General features: G+C 42.5%; 1 protein-coding gene across 1 annotated transcript in view; it reads right to left on the bottom strand.

Annotated features, from left to right (window-relative positions):
- The window catches only part of LOC131264747 (breast cancer anti-estrogen resistance protein 1), a 124,593-nt gene extending 107,690 nt beyond the window's left edge, over positions 1–16,903 (bottom strand). Inside the window, exon 1 of the mRNA XM_058267015.1 lies at positions 16,574–16,903. Within this exon, the coding sequence (XP_058122998.1) occupies positions 16,574–16,903 (330 nt within the window). The remainder of the gene's footprint in view (positions 1–16,573) is intronic.
- Between the last annotated feature and the right edge of the window lie 440 nt (positions 16,904–17,343).

The raw sequence follows: 17,343 nt of genomic DNA, 5'->3' as shown, positions 1-17,343 counted from the left end.
CGATGTGGGATTGAGTAATAACTGTGGCCATTAGGACTACAAAATGCCGACGGATCATGAATGTTAAAGACGCGATCGGTCCTTTCAGCGGTGAACCATTGGCCACTTCTAAAGCATCCGACGGACGTGCCTCCTTCTCAGATGGCTAAGATATGTGCAGGAACGTGAATCTGCGTTGCATCTGCAAATTGAGTACGGATTATCTGTCGGGTCCGGCTGGAGATAAATAGTATTCTCACGCATCAGCAGTTTCCCTGAAAACATTAGTTAAGAAGCGTTTTTTAGAGGTGAAAAAGAATACTTTTTTGCTGAAAACATGCTTTCTGCACGCACCTGGGCTTATACTTAAGTAGCACGGGTTGTCACATGCAGCTTCAGGTAGGTAACGATTTTGGGGAAACGAATCTTGTTACAAAACTTTCCCTGTTCAACTCAACCAGTCCAATCCACAAAGGCAGAGGTTTACGTCCTAACCCACGTCAACGTTGGTTTATCTTTACCGGGAGAACTTACCGTGTAGTTGTGGGCAGTAGAAACCCCCGCCGTTGGTAACATTTTCCGATAGAAACGCACGACAGCGTGCCAACAGCGAACAACTTTCTTAATTTGTCCCAATCGCTCGCCAAAACCTTCCATCTTCCTGTATCTTGCAAGTTGGTATCTCCTTGCGTGGGAACTCGACGGCGTTCGTGACCGGAAATCAGAAACGATCCTGCTTCGTGCGGTTCCAACTTTCCCACCTCTTCGATAGTGCGGGCACTTGTGGACCATCTCGTGTTTAGGTACAACTTACTGTGTCCGGCTTCTACTCCTCCTCATACGCTCACAGGTTTGGGTCATCGAACGAACCGAATACAAACACAACACGACGATCTGTTAATGGACCCATATAAGGGCGTAATAATCTCATCGATTCGATACCACCGATCAATTTCCCGAAACGTATCCCTCTAGGGTTGTAACGAAGGAGCTTCACGAATGGACCGGAACGGATTTAATAGATTTGGCTTCATCAGCACGGTTCAAACAAAGACTATCTAGTTGGTCGGTCGGCATGTACCACCACTATTAACCTGCAATAAATCAATGCATTGGCTCCTTAGATCAAGGTCCATCATTATATCACCGAACCACTCCACAAACGGCAGCTCGTAAAAACATCCTTGAATGAAACCTAAAAAAAATCAAAAAGATTTCCTACCTTTACGAGAGCAATGACAACTAGATTTGACCGAAAAAGCCGCCACTAGCAATAGGTAGGAAAAATAACCTACCTGCCCAACTTTCCTGACCATTCCATGCGATACGATTCGAACCGTGGAGCGAGGGGATCATCATAAATTATGAAAGTGTACATCCAATCGGCTTCCTCCATTCCCGACCGATAGATGGGTTTTGTCCTCTACTAACGGGTTTGATTCAAGCGCCCTCCAACATGTTGGTAGTCAACATTTCTTCACTTTGCAGCACAAGTTAGGCAGAAGGTTTGCACCTACGTTTTTTTTTGTGTTACGATTTTCACTTTTCGACCTTCTCTAATTCTGAATAATCAAGTCCTTTTCCCCTCCCGGTTTCTTAACGCAAAGAACGCTCCCAAAAGAAAAGCGACTGAAAATGCTTTAAAAAATCCAAAAAGGATGAAACCAATAAAGAGAAACAAACACGACCCGCTACGGATCCTGCGAAATCGAAAGGGTCGAGGGCATAAAACATTCAAAACACTCCCCTGCGTTCCAAAGGGTCCGGGTCCGGGGTGTACACATTCGGCGATGCGATTCCGAACCGAGAAATCAAGCGAATAAACATCGGACAGGTTGATGATACTTTATTTTCATCATCACCCCGAGGAACCGAAGCGCCGGCCGGATGAAAGATTTATGCGCCAAGGTAAGGGCAAAATTAAAGGGCAGCACCGCAAAGACGACGACGAATACGACCGTCTTCGTCCTGCGGTTTTTTTCGTAAAAAGAACCCCAATAGGGGAATGTGCAAATCCTTATTCAGCTCAATTTATCGACTTAAACGAACCTTCATTTGTCATACGGCGTTGCGTACCCTCGTAAGACTACGGTATTATGAATTGGTCTACTCGCAAATGGTCATGAAAATGGGAGTAAAATATAGTTCTGTGTCTCCAAATTATCCCCTTTTAATGTTAAATTAAGGCAATAGGAAAACATAAAGAATATTTTATGCTTACCCTATGCACAACGATAGAGATTCAGATTTATTTACATCTGATTTCAATTTAGCTGAAAGATTACGCTAAAGCACTATTTTTTCTCTGCAAAAATAATGTTATTATTATTGATCTTTCAAGATGAAATTTGTCTTTTGCGAAGAACAAAATAAACATTTATTCTTTATACAAACCATCAATCTTACTAATATCATGAGCACATACTCCGGGATAGGTTCAATTGGACACTTCTCTCATCATTTAACAACTCATTCGTACGACATGAGATCACCGCCCGGTTACGTCTTGCCCTTCGATTTCCCTTGCCTAGTAGTCACCGAGGTGGAAAAGTAGAATACCAAAGCAAATAAAATACACCCACTCGAACACGAGCTCATTCCTATTCCACCGCGAACTCATTAGCACAAGTATCGCTTTCGATCACCCCAAAAGGCGGTGGCAAAACATCAAGGGTGTGGGTATCTATAGAGCGCACTGTCTAGCTTTCCCTCTCGTGTGATGTCAACCGGCAGACATCCCCCGGCTGCATCCGACGTTTGTGCATCTGCAAAACTGTAGCCGCGTAGTGACATTCACAATCGGTAAAACCAACAAATCACATGCCAGCACAAGCAAGCATCATCGATCATGTTCGATCGATGCCAATTATGCAAAGTTAACCGATCGTGTCTCGTCCCGCCGGGCGAGGGACTATTGCCATGGCAGAGGGAGAAACTGATCCATTGCAACGCTCCAAACTACACACACAACATACCAGACTCTAATCTGCATTCAATGAACTGACAGTTGGTGCATTCCTCGAAGGCCCTAACGTGCAAGGCTAGCCCGCCGAGTTGGTTGCTGGCAGCCTTCCCCTCCTTGGGTGCCGTAAATGGTGTTAAAAAGATGCACTGCCGGCGCCGACGATGACGACGCCGGGCAGAGGATGATGCTGCAATCTTCTCATGGTGCGACTGCACAAACCTGGCTAACAGCACCGAGGGAACAATTTGAGATCCCTTCTTCAACTGGGCTGAGGACCACGATGGAGCTCGCTTCTCGGAAACCGCTCGCGGATGAGAAGGTGGTAAAAGATCGTCGATTTATCTTGTACCGGTTGGTTGCACTCGCGCGCGACGACCACTTCGCCATCGAAGTGCATACGTACGCAAAACCAACCTCAAACATGATAGTCCGGGCGGGTGCGCACGCTTACAAGATCACAAGAAGTTGATCGGTAAATCATCGGCATCGGCTGGCATGTGGCTCTGTAAAACCGAACAGCTTGCGTAGCTACCGTTCGTGGTGGAAAAAGATCGGAACCGTTGAGTGCATAGAACGACAGAAAGCCACCTTCAAGAACCGGCTTCGGGAGAAACAGAACGGCGCAAACAATGCCAACCGGACGGGTGAGATCCGTCAGGGCACAAAACCTGCAAAACCTGCAGCATGAGGAACAGCACTTGCAACAGGCATCAATGTGGTATGGATATTTCTGCCGCTGATCTCATCTTGTAGGCCCGATTGAGCGCGTGCCTCGCGCGCCTTCGGTACAGGTACAGTGATGCGAATAAGATTGAGTGATAAAATCACTGACAGGTTTTCATTTTATAACCCAGCTACTCGTTTACTAATATCCTAAAAATAGAGAAAAGGAAAATGTGATTAGGTACAAAATAAGCCTACTCATATTCTATCAAATTCTTTTACTTAGAACGCAAGTAATGCAACGAACGAGACTCTTTTATTATTTTAAAAATGTTAACTAATTTAAATAAAATCCACGATAATCTTTATTTTTACAACCCGCAACATTAATCATCAGACCTTCGCCAATCAACAACGCAAGTGTGGGCGAAATTGCCCAGAGCGTGTCCTCCATCAAGGACGCTTGCAGATTATAGGGACAAAAAACCTTCTCCCGGATATTGTGAGACGATCATGTCGCCATTTTTTACCCAACGCCTTCGGCCTTTCGACTCCGATCCTGTCCGTCCGCAGCACTGTGATCAGTCAACCTACAGCACACGGCTAACATCTGGTAAACCAAGTTTAAAAAAAAACAAAACAGATATCCAATAACTCTTTCCCAAGTTTACTCGTCCTCTCTTCAGACGGTCAAGGATTTACACTCGGTCCTTAGGGACATCCAATGTTGGCGGCGCGTGGAAACGGTGCGTAATTGGAAATAATTGTACGGTATTAAACAACGAAAATAACTATCTTCTTGGCAAACCTTTTGGCGCATCCGAAGAAAGGTAGTTTTAAGCGCAGGGAACTACCCAAAAAAAAAAATGTACTGCCCGTATTCCTTCACGTAATCGGTTTCACTTAATGCCACCACCCCGAGGGCAGTGTCTGGCGTCTGGAAACGGGATCTTCCCACAGGGATCTCTACTATAGCCGGGAATCAGAGACCAGTTCCTTTTTCTGCAAGCAGGTTTTTTCCTATTATGTTTAAGAGACGCCTGTGCGTAGAGGTGATAACCGGGAGAAAAGAAAACATATTCCGGTGGGAAGGAAAGTATGCATAAACGATACATACGACCTCCCATTAAGTGATACCTATTTTCTTTCACTCTTAAGGCGATCTCTTTGCAATGAGGCAATAAAAAACTGCAAACGTATAAACCCCACTTTCGGCTTTCTTTTTTCCTTCTTTAAGTGCTCTACTTCTTGCATGTCGAATGGATGGGATGTGGGATGCTTTTGCGTAGTACCGATTTAAATATATTTTGATGGTATTGCTTCCTGTTTTTTACCGATTCAATTCCTGCCCACAAGTGGCGTCATTTCGTGCGATGCATTCGTTTTTATTGCCACGCATTTATTCTCCGGTGCTTTCTTTTTGCGTCCCATTCTTGTGATTGGAAGGCGAGATTCAACCTATATCTTTCGATGTACAAAGCGTGCGAATCGTTGTATGACATTAATGTTTTACATGGTATAATAAAATTGTATGATATCATTCTTTCCAGATTCCTGGCAACATTAAGAATCTGTAAATTAAATGCCATATCTGTCAACTCTACTATAATGTACTTATACATTATAATAATCAAAGGATGAATACACAGCATAAGTATAACTATAACTAGTTAATGCACTTTAAAATTAAGCTTAAATATTGGCATCTATTTAAAAATCAACCAATTACCCTATCTTTTCAATGCATTTGATTTCCAACACTTATGACGGACGATACTTTCTCAAACTTATTCATTGAGCTAAGCTGACGCCAGATCAAGAGCAAAAGATTGATGATAAACTTACTCACTATCTGTCTCAAGTAGGTCAACGGTTCAGCCGTCATTAGAGACAGATTCCTACCGTCAGCAGATAATCGCTTACCGACGCAAGAACGAACTTCTTCAGACCGTGGCGAGAACTTAACAACCCGTTGATGCTTTGCCCTAACGTTTATGACTGGACTGACGACTCGAAAATGCACCGATCGGAAGGGCATGATTAGCAGATGACGCTAATTTCGAACTCATTAGCACCCGGCAAGTTCTCCGCTCGGGAAAGAAACCCGTGGACTAAACTCTAATTTACAGTCTGCAACCGACAATAAGCCGATGGATATAAAAATGTACCGTAAATCGGCTAGTCTAAAAAGGGAACCAACCCTTAAAGGAGTAGCGGCCACCGAAGGGAAACTCTTGAAAACCCCTGGCATTGACGCATTCTAAGCGCCCCGACTGAAGATCCGCCTCGATGAAGGTGTGAGAAACATTGGAATTTCTCCGGGCAAACATCCAGTGAGACGCTTGAAACCACCCAAAAGGCCAATGTCGAAGGCGACAATTGGTCCGAATGGTATCGAGTTCATCAACACCTTGGCTTCACTTGAGACATGTCCCGGTGCGGGAAGAGAAGATCGGAAGATAAACAAACGGACGGTACAAGCAAACATCGCTAGGGCTTGTCACCGTATCCGGCAGGTGTCAGGTGAACTTGGAATGTCGCAGAACACTTGTCGTCAAAGACGACGTCCCATTGGGTCACGCAAAACCATTAATGATATTTAAGCTTTGAAATCGACAGCCGAGCGGTAGCGCCGGTTAGAAAATCGGCCCATGAGCGCCGGGGCTCACCACCTCGACGGCGTGGGTTCGGATCCCAACCGAGACCGGACCCTCCCCTGTACGAGAGGACTGACTATCCACGTACAACAGGGAAACAAGTCTCGTAAGCCCATAACGGGCAGGCATGACCAAGAGGTCGTTACGCCAAGAAGAAGAAGAAGCTTTGAAATGCAGATAGAAGTATGAGAAAAAATTCACTATAATTACATAATTTATAAAATAAACTAAAACTTTAAAACATTTCGATCTAAATTTTTTCTCGAAAAACGATAACCCTTAACGTGCAATTTGGAAGCTGAACAACAAAAACAGTAGTAAAACAATGCAAAAACTGCTCTTGACACAACCGCTTAATAATGTACTAGAACATCGCATCGACCCCAAGTGCGGAGGACGCAAACCATAGGCTGGTGCATTCCGTTTCTACTACATCTGGGTCGCGGATCGAAACTTCGCCTTTCTCCGAGAAAAGGGGAGAATCTATTACGATGCCAATTCTTTGAGCCGCTGGGATGCTTTTCCGTGTCGCCTACCAACAGTGTTTGTTTTTTATTACAATAGGTCCCTCTTTTCTGTGATAATAAACTCAGAACAGAAGGAATACAACGGAACCCACACACAATTGAGAGAAGGAGTGACGAGAATTGAAGAAAACGCTTTCACAAAGGTCGTTTGCAAAATAACTTCTCGAATGCACTACATCGCAGGATATTCGGCAGAGAAGGTGGCAACAGGAAAATGAGGGCGGTTTTAATTAGCCGTTTGGTTAATTAGAAAAACCGACGGAGAAAAGCAAAACGCTCGTTCGGAGGAAATTGAAGGGAGGCTTTCAATGTGTAAGAGAGGGAGCCTTGGTAAGATTGGATCAGATATGAAAGTTTAAATTTTGACTTTTCTTATTTGACGAAAAGAATGTGGGGTGATTCAACGCAGGGGGTTGTTTGGCTAGGGATGATATTTGTAGATTTTATCACCTGCTTTTGAACGTCCGCAATTTTCACGATTTTCCAAACCTCTTTCTCCTGGTAATTAGCATAATGAAAGCACTCAAGGCTTCCATAAGATGAATATCCCTTGGTGCAGGCATGCTTATCTCGATATCTTTTTGTTTCTTTCGCTATACTGAGACATTTGGACTATAGATAATGGTAGAGTTCCATCCCATTATAGTTTCAATTGTCTATAACATTCAAACTTCCATGAAAATTCCCATTTAAGGTATGTTATAATATATATTCTAAAAGCTAGACTCCACTCAAAACAAACATCAGGAACACTCCAAAACATCAGGAACACCCTTTTTCTTCGATTCCTCTCGACTCGAATCATTCCCCGAATGTCTGTTCGGAATACATAAGCGAATGCATGTGAAGAGAACAAGAAATAGCGACTAAAAGAATGTCTCCCGAGTTTTCGCCAGTCACCTCCGCCAACCGGAAAATTGAGTTCTAGCGCCTTTACGGTACCGTTGCACAAGGAGTGCATTCTTTCCTACGAATCCAACTGCAACCCATTGCACGACAGGTTCTTCTCAAAAGTATAGTATTTCCGTACCTTTCTTACTGCACGTACACCAGCGTAATGTTTCGCATGACCCTATGTGTTATCGAAAGGCAGTGCGCTTTCCTCGCGAGCCACGAAAGGTAAAAAAGCCGGCAAGGGGCAGCCCACTTCCCCCAAAAAAAGCTTTCCCGGTTCTTCATTCCGTAACATCAGCATAATGGTTTTCCTTCACTGAACTCGTCCGTATCCGAAAAGTCACACGACCATAGCAAGCACTCCCGGTGGCCTCTCCGAGCGTCGGGGGAATTTTTCTTAGAGTCCTCAAGAGACTGTAAACATTTTCGACAGTCAATTGCCAGCGGAACCAATCGTACCTGGGTTTCCCTACGAATGCAGCAATAACCAAAAGTTCTGAACAGGAGCAAGAAACACGTGAAGAAGAAATTTGTCTACACGTGGCATGGAATGGAAAAGCAGATTCGAAGGGGAAGAAATGTCTTGCGAGAAATGACCCGCACGCTTCAAAAGCTGGACCTGGAATGGAAAAACACGATGCTGCTGGTCAGGGTATTTTTTTATGGTCACGAATAGTTTGCCCGGAGAGGGGCAACGTTTGAAAGTAGCGGTACAAAATGCAACGAGGACCATCAGAGTGACAGAACGGAGAAAGGTCAGCATCATACAGATGCCTATGACCTCTATAGGCGATTCCACCGAAGCATGTTCCAGCTTCGATCGATATCAACGGGAGGAAATTTTTACGATAGAATAAACTGAACGAATCACATAGGATCTAAAGACCACCTCCCTGCCAATTGAGACGATATCGGTGTCATAGGATCTTCTAAAAACACCGCCCAAAATAACGAATCCCAGCCAGTTCGTGTTCCAACCAACATTATAGCAATGTTAACCAGTCAGTATAAAATGTAGAAGAAAAATAACAACGGACTGTGTTTGTGTGAGTGCAATAAAAGAAAAGATACTGATGATTTTGATAAGGACATTTTCACGGCAAAGATTTTCTAAAGATTTGATGGCGATGATGGTCAGCGCGGCAGACAAATATACCGAAATGAATTTAACGAGCTACGTTGTAAGTATCGCCGGACAAATTGTGGACAACCCCATTGCTGAATCCCGCCCGAGAGAAGCTGGGGAAATGTTTCGTCTTCTTTACGGTCGCTCAAGAAGCGGCATGTGGTGACTCTTGTAGACGTTTATTTCTTTTTCTTTCACCTCGTTTAAGAAGAGGATTGCTTCGGTGCTACGCTGAGGCCATTCTTGCTTCTCCTTTCCCGTGGCTCAAGCCCTCAAAGATTCTTAGCACAAAGAATTTAATTAAAAAGACACTTTAGAATCACAGGAAAATAACCTCCGGCATGAATACTGACAGGAAACTGTCTAAAAAAAGAAAATGACAAAGAAGTGATGAATGAAAGAATAATTGATAGAGTCATTAGGATATGCTGAAAGAAACATAATGAAAAAAATAGTGAAACTACTTTGAGCATTTAAGAATGCAGAAGAAGAGAATACAATAAACATGAGTATTTGCATACTATATCATATATGAATAATGTAAATGTTTACACTTGAAACTTTACACTCAAAGTTTTAAGCGGCTTGTCAAGCACAGCTCAATGGATTCCATTTTTAAAATGATTAAATTTTACTAACAATCACATAACAATTGAAAGTTCCGGTAAACACCCAACTATAAAAAGGTTATTGTGTGATGTTCCTACTGAATGCGACATACATACGTGTTTACGAAATCGTTCATCTATGAAAAAACAGACAACCGGCCACAGAAGACCTACCGAACCTAGCGCACACCAACTGTTCAAATTAATTTCAAGAAATTTGCTCTAATGCGGCAAAGGGAAAAGGAAAGAATAAAGGGATAGGAATTATGTAAACATCCTACTTCGAATTGTATTTCGACAATGATTTTCAACGGTACCACATTTTGCCCGCAATTCCAAGTAAATCTTGGGTGCATCTCTCAAATTAGACTCGAAGAACTGTTGGGTGATATCAAAAACAAGCCGAAAAGCACTTAGTTCTTGGAAGAAAGCCGGAAACTATCGCGCCAAGCCCAAAACAAATCCTCACCAAACCGCTGGGAGGGACTAAAAGGAAAGAAGAATCTTACAATCCCAACCGAAACTCCGCTTCATTCGTGACCGGGTGTTTCGAGTTCAACAAAAATGCCACCATCGTGCTCGTTAGTTGTCGTATTTAAAATGTCAAATTTAATTTTTAACGTAACGACCACGAGTCGCGCCAGAACTCACACGTCGTTTGCTTTCGCATTCGGTCCTACCAGGCGCGATCGATCGATCGTTTCATCTTTCGCTTCGCTTGGCGTCTTGCTTTGTGATTCTAATTCAAACATAAATTGTGGCAGCTTAACTAGCCACAATTTTCTTTTGAATTGGAACAGGGCCATAGGGAGAGTGAAAAGAAAAACGCCCACTCGGAGGTACGCGTCGTGTCACAAATCACATTTTTTAAAGAAGGTGGAAATGACCTTCCGGCATACGGGTGAACATCCTTGACCGAGAAGGGACGATGGAGAGGAGGTTTTTGTGGCACTTGTTGCCACACAAGAAACCCTTTGTTGCAGGACGGAGAAGGCTTAAAAGAATAAAAGACAACATATCATAAATTAGTACCACGCTTCGAAAGAAAACGACCATCGATTCCTCCTTCATGAAACTATACCCAGCGGCAGTGAGGGTAACTCGTAACTTACCAGGTTTCCATAGGTGGTAAGCAGGACATAATTTATCTTTTTCGGTCCCCACACAAATGGAGTATAATGTGTTCAACGCCGTCCGTCCACCCCATCGATGATTGTGGCGGTATGTTCCGAGCCGTAGATTGTTGATAATAGATAATTAAACGATTGATCGAAATCGAAAGCCACGTGTGAAAGCAAATGGCAATAAAAAAAGAAGTAGTATCGGGGACATGTGGAGAAGGATTAAACGAGTGCATATAAAAGGCAGCCCCGATGGTGGCCATGGCATTCCATTTACCTATTTTCTTCTATAAATAATTGATAATCAGTCCCATATGACTAGTGTTGGGTCAAGTAACACTTTTTGATGTGCCGTATTGTGGTACCACACACAATTTGCTGTGCTGTGAATTGTGGTAGCACAGTAAAGTGTCATACAGTTATACAACTTGTCTTTTTATTCAGCAACATCTTCTCGATGCAAAATGCACAAACAAGTATCTGCTGAGTGTTGTTACTTTGCGCGCTAATCAAATCACAAAAGGATGCTAAAGTATCTGCAGTATATGCATTTTGCTCGATATTATGCTAGCTCGATAAGGGCTTTAGCCATTTACATTTCCATTCAACACTTTCATAATCCATAAGCAATTAGAGCCGGTGTTTAAAATGTGTTCCTTGTAAAAAATCATTAATAATCGATACAAAACCTCTGTTTTTTTAATGTGAGCTTAGTGGCGGTTTTGTTTCAAGTATATGCGTTATGTTTGAATAAAGTAGGTAAATTTCTTTTCTTCTTGGATTGGTTCCTATTGTGCTTCAATCGTAGCCTTTTTTCGTATGGTGGCAGTTTTTTTATACAAATAATAGAGTAAAGTTTATATGATAATGATGTTAAAATTCCACATACTGGTTTATACACTTCATTCCTATCCTATGGTAGCTATGGAATTGGTATATCAAGGAACCAAAGAACGGTTCATACAATTTATTGGTTTAACGGTATGAAACTTTACTGTGGTACCACAATTTTTTCTGTGTCGTGTGTGTTGCCACACTTTACTGTGCTGTGTGTGTTGGGTAGCACAGTACCACACGACCCAACACTACATATGACACGAGGTTGAACTGCTCTAAGAAAATGTTGGAAAGAAGTAATGTATTGCTACCTCAAACAATGTACTGCAAACTTTGGTAAAGTTTTCTACACGTTAATAGTTTAAACAAAAATCGTCTTGGAAATATGTGTATAACTTTTTGAATTGACATTGTCAAAAACATGCAAATCATACATATGATGATAAGCAAGGTTCAAGCTAAGCAAATGATCAATGTTGAGGAAGATGTCACGTTCCTCAAACACAAACCATAGATAAACTGTACAAAAACCCTTCCCTCTACCACCAAACAGTTCTTTCCCACCATGCAGTCTTTTTGACAAACAGTGCAACCCTTCAACTTTCTCTCTGCAAACTTTAGGGATTTTGGAAAATTTTGTCACCCGACCCGCCGGAAAGCCAAACGCAAGACATGTGCAAGTGCACCATGGTACATGCATTAGCATATGTTCCATGCAGACCGCGTTTTTATTTCTTTACGTTTACCTACGAATATGAACCGGGGACACTTGTCCCGACTCGTTTCTCGTTGGAGTGGGTATAGGGAAAGATGGTACAATATCTGACGACATACCATCGAACGTCGGCTTGACGGCGTGGTTTATCGCTTCCCCGTCTTGTGAACCGTGAAATGCAGTCGGTTTCAGATGGTTAAAAAAACTGAACGGCAAAGAAAAAACAGTCCATGATAAAAGGAAACAAACTCCAACGAGGAAGACAGACACCGGCATCGTCGGTACGGTCAATATTTGGTGACACCGATACTAAAACGCGATATCCACGATGGGTGCCAGAAACCCGTCCATGGCCCATCCATAGTGGACAGTCCGCTTTGCCAACCTGCCGACTGCCGATTTATATATTTTCCTGGCGAACGAAAAGGGTTAGTTACCCCCGGTAAGGTCTCCGTTCGCTCTATTTGAAGCAACCTGCACTTTCTGAAGTTATCGACGGAAACGGCGGGGTAATGCTTGTCCAAACGCATGTCCAACCATGTCTTGGGAGGTGTTTGGGAAATGGTGCGATTTTAGGTTTATCGTGACAGCTACTTGCCACAACATATAAAAAAGGCTCCAATAAATGCCACCTTCCTGACGATAGCCGTAGCTAAATGGAGCGAGCCGTCCATTAAAAGTGAGAGCATAAGTTCACGTGTTGGACCAGGAAACGAAAAATATAAACCGACAACGTTTCTACAAACATCAACACGTGTTTTACATGCCGCCAAACGGCGATTTGGGGAGAAAGGAGAAAAGAAAAGTCGAATGTACGACAACTAAACCTCGCTTCAAGCCCAAACTCATGCGGGTCTCTGCGGGCGGCACAAGGATGGTACACAACATGCTTTGTGTGGAAGTAAGAAAGAAAAAAAAAGGTCAAACACCTCAACCTCTGGGACGGTGCACAGGCGGTCACAGAAGGGAATCATCTTATCTTAGCTGTCGAAGTGGGTTCGAAGAAAGAGTTGATCCACATGAAATTTTGGTTTCCATCGCCTCAAATCCAATCGCCGACGGATTTTGGAAATGCCACTCATTGGCTCGTTATATCATAAATTGTCTCGGTTGCGTTTTGTCGTTTGGTTCGATCCAAAGCGGAATGTGGACGACAAGCAGCTCGGAAGACATGGTGTCGGCGTCAAAGCGAAAAGGATTAAGATAAGCTAGGAGAGTAAAAAATTATTTTCCAATAATGCTGCTGCGTATCGGCAGTGTTCTGTCTAGTGAAGCCAACATACTCGGCAAAAGCTCGTCATCACGACGACTTGTATAAACAATACGAACGATTTTGGAAGAGTCACTGTGTTGTTGACCAGTTAAGAATCTTAAATAAGCATTAGTAACCTGAAATAAATAGGGTAAGTGCACCCATAGTGGAGCTAGTACCAATAGTGGTTGTAGTGGAATAAAATCCTAGCTCTACGCCGATATATATACAATGGAGTTATTTGTTCTTCTATGAAATGTTCTTTGATCTTCTGCGGAGTGTTAAAAAGATGAACCATCTCATTCCGTAATATATAAGCTCCAAAATTCATATTTTCTAAACAGGTTGTCCCAACATGCTGCATTCCTTAAGAATCTATAACGAATGTCATGATTTCCTTAAGGCTATAAATCACTACAAAATCATTAAAACCATATGATTTCGCTACTTACATACTCCAATACAATTGATTTATACGAACTTAGTGCATTTTAGAAAGATTTTATTATATTTTTACAGTTTTTACTATAGTGCCACTATAGGCACAAAAACCCAAGTTGTTCCTATAGTAGCCATAGATTTTTTCACAAGTATATTTTAGTTTTATTTCGATTTTGGCCTATACAATCAATTTAAATTTAGTGATTTTATTCTGTTTCAACAAAATAAACAAAGCGGAACTGGAGAGAAGACTCAGCAGAAGAAGCAGAGGAAAGAAAAAAGAAAGCGGGCGAAGGATACGCTATAAAGCATATATGCTATAGTTCTAGCTGCAATATTCAGAGCATTTTTTATGAATTAAAATTGGACATATTTCGGTAAAACAATACAGTCTTTTCAATGACAACGCATTGGTCAAGGAGTATTTTACCGTTCTGTTTGAAATATGCTTCAAAAATAAGTTATAGTCAAAATATATTCAAGTTTTTCGTACTACCACCACTATAGGAACACGATACCACAACTATAGGAACCATACCACCATAATAGGAGCAACCGACTAGGAAGAAAAATACGCTTTTTTCGTGTATTTTGTATAGTTTACGGTGAAAATAGATGTTTTTGAGAAGAAAAGTCATATTTCGATCATAATTGATTCAAATATGTAGAATATTGTGTTCTTAACACTCATAAATTACACCTAATTGGTATTTACAGTACTAAGTGCACCACTATTGGTACAGTCACCCTATATATGTTCAAATCAAAACTAAGTTGGACATATTGCAAAATGCAAACTGAAGGAAATATGCAATCAGGACGGATATGGAACAACGTCTTTAATCAATGCAATTGTAAAATAATTTAAATTAGATTAAAATGTTATTGACCGCAAAACCATAGAATAGCAAACTAGTACCAAACAATTAGAATAAAAGACAATTTATAGGGTTACAAAAATTCTTGGTAATGTAATCTAGCAATAAGTTATTTCGAGTATTCTAAAACGAAATTCAGAAATGGTATAAGGTAATAAATAAACAAACACAGAAAATAGTCACCACTATAAGCATTAAAAAAAAACTTTAAACTTGATTATTGTAATCAGTTCCGGTAATGGAGATAATTTTTTCACTTTTTTGTTACGTTAATAGTGGAATAGCACACAAAAAATTATCACCAAGCTGAGTTTAGATTTACCACCACTGAAAAAGATAAAACTAAATTCCCATAGGACAATATAGGACACTCTCGTTCGGTAATTTACCGCATCTCTCGTGTGATTTTATAACTAACTTTTTACGTGTGTGTAAAAAAGGGACACACAGCTAGGACAATATACATGAAGAAAGACAGCTGTCAATGTTTACGTTCTTTCGACACGTTACTCCGCTTGGAATCCATTCAAACGAACGGACATAAAAACCAGATTAGTTCATTAGGTAGTAAAGTGAACAAAATTGCTACAGTGATAACAACCCGAACTGAGAGCATAATTTTCCAGCAATAGAACCCATCATCATCGTCATCGTCATTCAGAACGACGAAGCCAAAAGCTAAAACGCTTGCCGTTCGTAGATTGCAGGATTATCCGGTAAAGCATGGCATGGGCTCCGTGGGACGTTGCCTTGTCGCGCTTGTCACCTGACTCCTGTAATCGCTAGAAAGCGCGCAACATTGGTTTGCTCAAACCTTGATTACAGTTTCGGAGCTCAGCTCAAAGGTCCACCACCCTCTTTTCCATTGCTGCTTCTAACGACCTGAACCGAAAGTTTGCCCCGCGACCGGAAGTAACCTCAGCCCGTCCTTAAAGCGCGTCTCGCTGGAAATTTCCCACTATGTTTCAGCTGCAGTGCACGATATTACTTTAGCACCACGGACCCTACCACCGTCCTTTCCCGTCACATCAGCAGACGGAAGTGTGCTTTCCCATTTCCTCCCGGTTGCTCAATTCCATCTGGTTCCCACCAGGATATCCCCACACGACCCAGCATCTATTCCCCCGCCCGAAATGGCAACCAACCTGGGAGCCAGTGCTTGATAATCTTCCCCACCCTCATACTTAATTCAGGCTCGCTGCTTCCCGCTCACTCCCGAGTTTGTTCACGGGAGCAACTAACTTTCCACGGCACTTAATAGCAGCGGGTCTGTATGTAGGGTCTGCAGAAGCTTTACTTCCGTTCGATCGAAGAAGAAAAAGGCAATTTTCCCGTGCTTCTCCATCTGAACGATAAAATGATACCACAGACTTTTCCCGTCGGGTAACGAAAGCCCAACCCCAACGTGCCATGTACACCTAAGGGACTCTCGAGACGATTTTGGCCGGAAAAAACAAAGATGCTGTCGCTCTCACACACACACACACACACTAAAACCCGTACTTACTTCGGATGCATCGATTTTCCTCTGGGTAGTGTATACTAAGTTCACCAACACCAATGAGGTACCGGATGATATGATCCTAGCACTTCCGGACTGAAACCCAAACAGGGCCATAAAATGGGTTGGACTTCCACCGGACAGGAGAAGTCCCCCGTGGAACTGTTGCTTTCCACAATAAAATACCGGATATATTTGTCTCTTAGCAAAACATGGAAACTAACTTCTTCTGTCAGTCCCCATGGATTGTTGCATGCCCGTGGAAGTAAACATTGAACTTATAGTTATAAACATCTTTGAAAAAGTCCTGAAAAGATCTGCTTAGAACGTTAGGGTTGTAGTCCTCTATCGATATTGGAGTTGTGTTAAGTTATTGAATTTTATCATTATCAGATAACTATCCACCTACCTGCTGCTGATTGGCCGATCTTGTGGACTGTTGCGCATCCGGCTGTTGCTGCGGTTCCGTCATTTCCGACGGTTCATCGTCGTCGACGTCATTCTGGTCCACCTGGGCGGTGGTATCCTGTTCATTCGCAGCTTCCAACTTCTCGGGCAACGGATCTACAGTTGTTATGTCCGTATCCACCACTTCACCTTCATCAGAAGCCTGCGGTTCGGGCTCTTGGGTTTGCCCTTCCGGCTCATTATCCTCCTCGTCGTCTCCCATTGCGAGAAGGTGATCCAACGAGGGACGCACCGGAAAAACGCTGCCAGTTGGTTGCGGGACAGGGTCCATGGTGAGCCGGTGCGTGTCGAACTGATATCTGGCAGTGACTTTTTCAACCTCTCTTTAACCTTAAACCAGATTATCCCGTTGGTCGATTCTCATTCGATTCGTTCAACAGATGATTACATAATTGATTAGAATCATATATTCATACACAAGCACACAGACATCCGAAAACACTTTTGCAGACCAGAATAAGAGTTCACGACGAAACCCGATACGCATTGAAAACCACGACTGTACGCGTCGTTTACGGAACGTTTGATATGCTGAAAATGGATACCATTGCAGAAAAAAAGGATCCCGTGAGTCAAAACAAAAATTCTAAACCGGAAGCTCACACCGTAATCAACCACCACTTCTGGCCGCTAGTGATCCAGGAATCAGGATAACCGGGATCAACACCGAAACCGGAGACACCGTTTCAACACTGACCAAACTAAAGCCGA

This window comes from Anopheles coustani, chromosome 2 (genome assembly GCF_943734705.1).
Source record: "Anopheles coustani chromosome 2, idAnoCousDA_361_x.2, whole genome shotgun sequence".
In the NCBI taxonomy this organism is placed as follows: Eukaryota; Metazoa; Arthropoda; class Insecta; order Diptera; family Culicidae; genus Anopheles; species Anopheles coustani.
The sequence above is the reverse complement of the archived record's forward strand: the minus strand, read 5'-3'. Positions and strand labels throughout refer to the sequence as shown.